Here is a 5295-nt window from a genome sequence, read left to right as displayed (position 1 = left end):
TTTCTGGCTGATTGATAAAATGGTGGGCTCAATTTGTCTCAATGTTTGATGTTGTGAACTTCGCAAACAAAAGATGCTTTTTCTGTGCCTTGCTATAAGCATAAGTGCAATTTTTTTATTTCTAGGGCCTTGTCACCAAAGAGCGTTCACACATTGACGCAGAGGCAAAGCCTTTTGCCAGAGCTGCTCAAGAAGGTTTGAGAGAGGGGGCTTCAGTTGTTGAAGTGGTACTTGATTTCTATCATCCTTTTTGAAACTGTATGCACATGCGTGGGTGTGTTTTTTTTTGTGGGAAGGGGGGAGGGGGTGCGTTGCCTCCTTGAATTACAGACTCTTACTTAAGTTTTTTGGCGGCCAGGTGAAAGCTGTAAAGCCTGATGTTTTATTAGGGTTGTCTGGTGTTGGAGGCATCTTCAATCAAGAGGTGTGTCTGATCATTAAGCTTGAATAACCAGATGTCAGTGATGATCTGGACCGTACATTGGCAAGCATGCTACCAATTCCCTATAAAGCTCCTGTATGTTATCATCAGTGCCTTGACTAGCAGATGATGTCTCTCTTTATTATTATGGCCAGGTCCTTGAAGCTATGCGTGAGTCTACATGCTCCAGACCAGCCATCTTTGCAATGTCCAATCCAACAAAAAACGGTATCTACTTTTATATCATGATGGAAATTGATTGATGACATGTGTATATGAAATGAGAACATACACATGCACCACATAGGCTCATTGGAATGTGGACGCATACATGTATGCATATATATTTACGTACGTTCCATACTTACATGTCCCTGTATGCATACGTATACAGGGATGCGTATTTACATACGTACGTTCCATACTTACATATGTCTGTGTATCTCTGGAGCTTTGACAGAAACACAATACACAGACCTTTGTATGTATGTATGCTCTTATGTGTGTGTGGGTGAGCATATATTGATACCAAGTTCTACACCCACTATTGGGCAGTGATGACGTTAGTGGGGATGTTGTAGTATGAAGTTGATGGTTTATTGTCTTGTGGATGACTACCATGAGGTTATAAATTGCACTTTCTTATAAGGTGAATTTGGGCATGTTCTTGGATTCATCTAGGTATATATTACATATGTCCTTGCACACACACACAATGTGTATATACATACACAGGCACATACATACAATGCGCACTTACATACATTCATACATATTCTTTCTATCTTTAGCAGTGCATTTGTCCTATCAACTACTTATTTTCTGTACTAATTCTTTCTATTTGCTACTTCCCTTGGTGCTAGGCTTCATTACGGCTGAGTCTGTGGAGGTTTGACAGAAACTCAGTACGAAGGCCTTTGTGTGAATATATGCTCTTATGTGTGTGTGTGGAGTGCGTGTGTGAGAGCATATCTTGATATAGAGTTCTACACCCACTATTGGGCACTGATGACGTTAGTGGGGATGTCGTAGTATCTAGTCCATACTATACATAATGGAGCTGATAGTTATATAGTCTCGTGGGTTGACTACCATGAGTATATAACATGCACGTTCCTAAAAGGTGAATTTGGACATGTTCCTGGATTCATCTAGGTGTATATATAGACATACATACATACATCTATGCTTTTGTACATACATAATGCATGTGCAGGCACACCCACAACACACACACACACACACACACACACACACACCCACCCACCCACACCCACACACGCACATGCATACATATATTATACGTATATACACGAACATGTGTATATATATGTAGATGTGGATGTGTATTTATATGCATGCATATGTCGTAATTCATTCTCTCTTTCATAGTTATATTTGTAATAAGTTCGTTGAGAAGGTTTGTTTTTGTTTTGAGTCACAGCTGAGTGCACTGCTGAGGAAGCTTTTCGTCATGTTGGGCCTCATATAGTTTTTGCTAGTGGAAGTCCCTTTACAGATGTGGACTTGGGTAAACATTTCCTTTCCCGATTCTTCTGTCAAGCCACCTTTTTTTTTGCCTCAGAGTCAAGGCACTGTGTCTTAAATGTGGGATTGTTTATGTTTGTTCAGGGAATGGGAAGATAGGTCATTCGAATCAAGGCAACAATATGTACTTGTTTCCAGGGTTTGTACTTTTTTACATCAAGTTTCATTTTCATGGGAGCTTGCATTTGGTGCTTTGCACAAATTGTTAAAAGCGAAAGCTTTCTGTCTGGACAGGATTGGTTTGGGAACACTTGTGTCTGGAGCACGGATAATATCTGATGCATGCTGCAGGCTGCAGCAGAGTGGTATATCTATGCTTCAAGCTTCTCTCTCTCTCTCTCTCTCTCTCTCTCTCTCTCTCTCAGAGAGGTTCCAGTCATAGGGAGTTTCCATCCTGGCCTCCAGATTCCTGCTGCTGCTAGACACCGTTGGACGTTGACACACAAGACACATCAAAGACCCACAGAACACACACAACACATCAAAGACCCAAAGTTAGCAGAAGAGACCACCCTCCGTGTGGCACCACACCCAGACATACTCCTTGGGGACAGGATCATTATGGCGATCCATGAGTTTGGATCTCCCTCGTGTGCATTATTGGATGAGGTCTTGAGACGGCTCTTTAACCCTGTCAGGCTTTGCCGTGCCTTCATTTTCCATCAGTCTTTTTGGCACATGACAGTTTCCACCTATTTCTTAGTCACATTATGCTTTGTCTAGGTCATAGGGGTCCTATGCATCTCCCACCACAATACTCACACATATTCTATCATCATTGGTGTTATGGGCTGTTTTGGCCCCCCGAAGGCAATAATAATTCCTTGTGTGTGTGCGTGTTGGGGGTTGGGGGGGGGGTGGGGGTGGTTGTGTTGGGTTTGGGGGGGCGGGGAAGGGACTTGTTTTTACTTACCTTTAAATTTGGCTGGTTCATACAGCCTAGCAGCTTACATGAAAGAGGATGAATTGCTTCAGGGTATAATTTTCCCATCTATCTCTAGGTAAACCCCTCAATTTTATCTACTAAAGTCTGTTTATGAACTTGCACTACCAATAGCTATTGATATCTGAACAAGTACGCATGTTTCTGGTTATGACACAGTATTAGGGATATTACAAGAGCTGTAGCTGCAGCAGTGATGAAAGAAGCAATTACTGAAGGTGTTGCTGAAGGGTATCGGGATAAAGATCCTAAGGAAATGGCTGAGATGTCTGAGGTGAATCCCATTCCCTTCTCTTTATCTGAATATGAACAGTGGGCTAAGTTACCATCTAACATATTTTCTTTTCCTGACTGGACCCTTGTTCTACTACACATTTTACAGGAAGACATTCTGAAGCACGTTGAACAGAACATGTGGTTTCCAACTTATTCATCGTTAGTTAGCCCAAGATGATTTCTGGAGAACAATATAATTTGGGGAGTCATGTACCTCACTAACAGGCGTTGATTAGACATGAGCAGTCCTGTACCACCAAAATTTTGATGGACTCCAGTTAAAGTTTTGATGAGACTGTCATAAAAGAGCAATGATATAGTCCTGCACACACATTTTAGCTACCAGATGTCATACTTGGCACATGGTGTATGTAGCATATGTAAGTATGGATTCTTGAAATATATTTAAACCAACCAATAGCACAAACCCTTCAAATACCCTACAGTGAAGAAGAATACAGTTTGCATCAATGCTTTGAAGCTTTATTGTGGCTCTTGCAATATATGCAAACCATCCAATAACACAAGCCTTCGAATACCTACAGTGAAGAACTCAAGTTTGCTTGATGCTTTGAAGCTATATTGTGGTTCCTCCATCTGTCTCCAACTCCCCTTGAGGACTCCTTTTAAGTAGTAGAATTTTCAAGTTGAGCTTCTAGGGGATGCTTCTTTATGACACATTTGCCACCACCACTAGTGTTCTGCTGCTTGTCCCCATCATTGCAATGCTGGCATCCTCTCTCTAGAACTGTTGTGCTGCTTTCTCTAGCCCTTTCTGGCTGGGAGATGTGCACTCCACACCTTTCTGCAGTTCCAGCCTCCCCTAGACAGCCACAGATAACTGGTTCGACCCCAACCTTCATATGCTGCCCCTGCCTTTGAAGCTTTATTGTGGCTCTTGCAATATATGCGAACCAACCGATAACACAAGCCTTTGATAGCAGTAGAATTTTTCAAGTTGAGCTTCTAGGGGATGCTTCTTTATTACACCTTTACCACCACCACTAGTATTCTGCTGCTCGTCCCCATCATTGCAATGCTGGCACCCTCTCTCTAGAACTGTTGTGCTCCTTTCTCTAGCCCTTTCTGGCTGGGAGATGTGCACTCGTCACCTTTTTGCAGTTCCAAGTCAGCTTCATATGCTGCCCCTGTCCGCGCCCCCCCCCCCCCCCCCCCCCCCCACACACACACACACACACACAAATCCCCTTAAACCCTCCCACCCGCCACCACTTCTCTGCATTTTTGACACTCTGGTTGCCCTCAAAGACTGGCCTTCGCTCCCCTCCTTTCTCTGTACTTGGGCACCCTCTCCTTCTGTAGCTTTTGGTGTCAGCAGCAGTTTACAGTTAGAATTTACATCATGTCCAATGCATGCTTGCTTGTGGAACACGTTTGGCATATTGTCTCTCTAGCCAGGTGGGTGTCGTTGCACCTGATTGGGTTTGACTCAGAGGAAATGGTGCATATGATTTTGGTGAGGAGCATGATTTCCAATATGATCCATCTCATGCATTACTGTCTCCCATACAGATGCATGTGACAAAGGTTAGGCACTGAAAAACGGCAGAGCATAAAGTAAGCCTAGGTAATTTTACATGGGTTTATGCCAAGGGAGAAAATGTACCACCCTTGGGCATCATCAATTGGCACAGCAGTAGGAGATAACATGTGTAAGAGATATTGCAACTGATTCTCCTTGTAGGAGTATTTGGAGAGGTTTGTGACGGAGCTAGGATATCATTGGATTGGAAGATATATTGTACTTTTGTTATACTTGCCTACAAGCTTTGGCACACACTTATGGTGGACTTCCACAATTCAATGTTTGCATGTTGGAACTTGGACGCATGTGATAAACTCATTTAGGTTTACTCTATTGCACTAGTTATTATCTTGGTAGTGTCTACCACCCTTGAATGCACATCATGTGCTTGAATTCCTCTTTTCTAGCCAACTAGGTCATATATCCCAAAAGTGGCGGACTACGATTCTTCACCTTGCCATTTCTTTCCCTTTCAGGGACGGAATCCTTGGGCCTTGTAGTTACCTCCAAAATTGGAGCTGTGATTGCATGTTTGTGTAACTTTTACTCAATTATGTATTC

General features: G+C 42.7%; 1 protein-coding gene across 1 annotated transcript; it reads left to right on the top strand.

The window, feature by feature from the left end:
* The first annotated feature begins 6 nt into the window (after nt 1–6).
* Nucleotides 7–3784, top strand: LOC147641607 (NAD-dependent malic enzyme, mitochondrial-like). Its single transcript, XM_086793832.1, has 10 exons — nt 7–22; nt 126–227; nt 359–424; nt 577–649; nt 1866–1952; nt 2054–2108; nt 2204–2274; nt 2908–2970; nt 3072–3186; nt 3295–3784. The coding sequence occupies exons 1-8, from the start codon at nt 20–22 to the stop codon at nt 2910–2912; spliced, it is 462 nt and encodes a 153-aa protein (XP_086649958.1). The 5' UTR covers nt 7–19; the 3' UTR covers nt 2913–2970; nt 3072–3186; nt 3295–3784.
* Nucleotides 3785–5295: the final 1511 nt, after the last annotated feature.

Source organism: Cibotium barometz, chromosome 1, assembly GCF_041138505.1.
Source record: "Cibotium barometz isolate CiBa-2024 chromosome 1, ASM4113850v1, whole genome shotgun sequence".
Lineage (NCBI taxonomy): Eukaryota > Viridiplantae > Streptophyta > Polypodiopsida > Cyatheales > Cibotiaceae > Cibotium > Cibotium barometz.
Note: the sequence above shows the minus strand (reverse complement) of the source record. Positions and strands in the feature narration are given on the sequence as shown.

Coding starts and splice junctions, on each gene's coding strand:
- LOC147641607 (XM_086793832.1), top strand. Junction 425..576: donor GAGGCATCTTCAATCAAGAG/GTGTGTCTGATC, acceptor TATTATGGCCAG/GTCCTTGAAGCTATGCGTGA. Junction 2,109..2,203: donor AATATGTACTTGTTTCCAGG/GTTTGTACTTTT, acceptor CTGTCTGGACAG/GATTGGTTTGGGAACACTTG.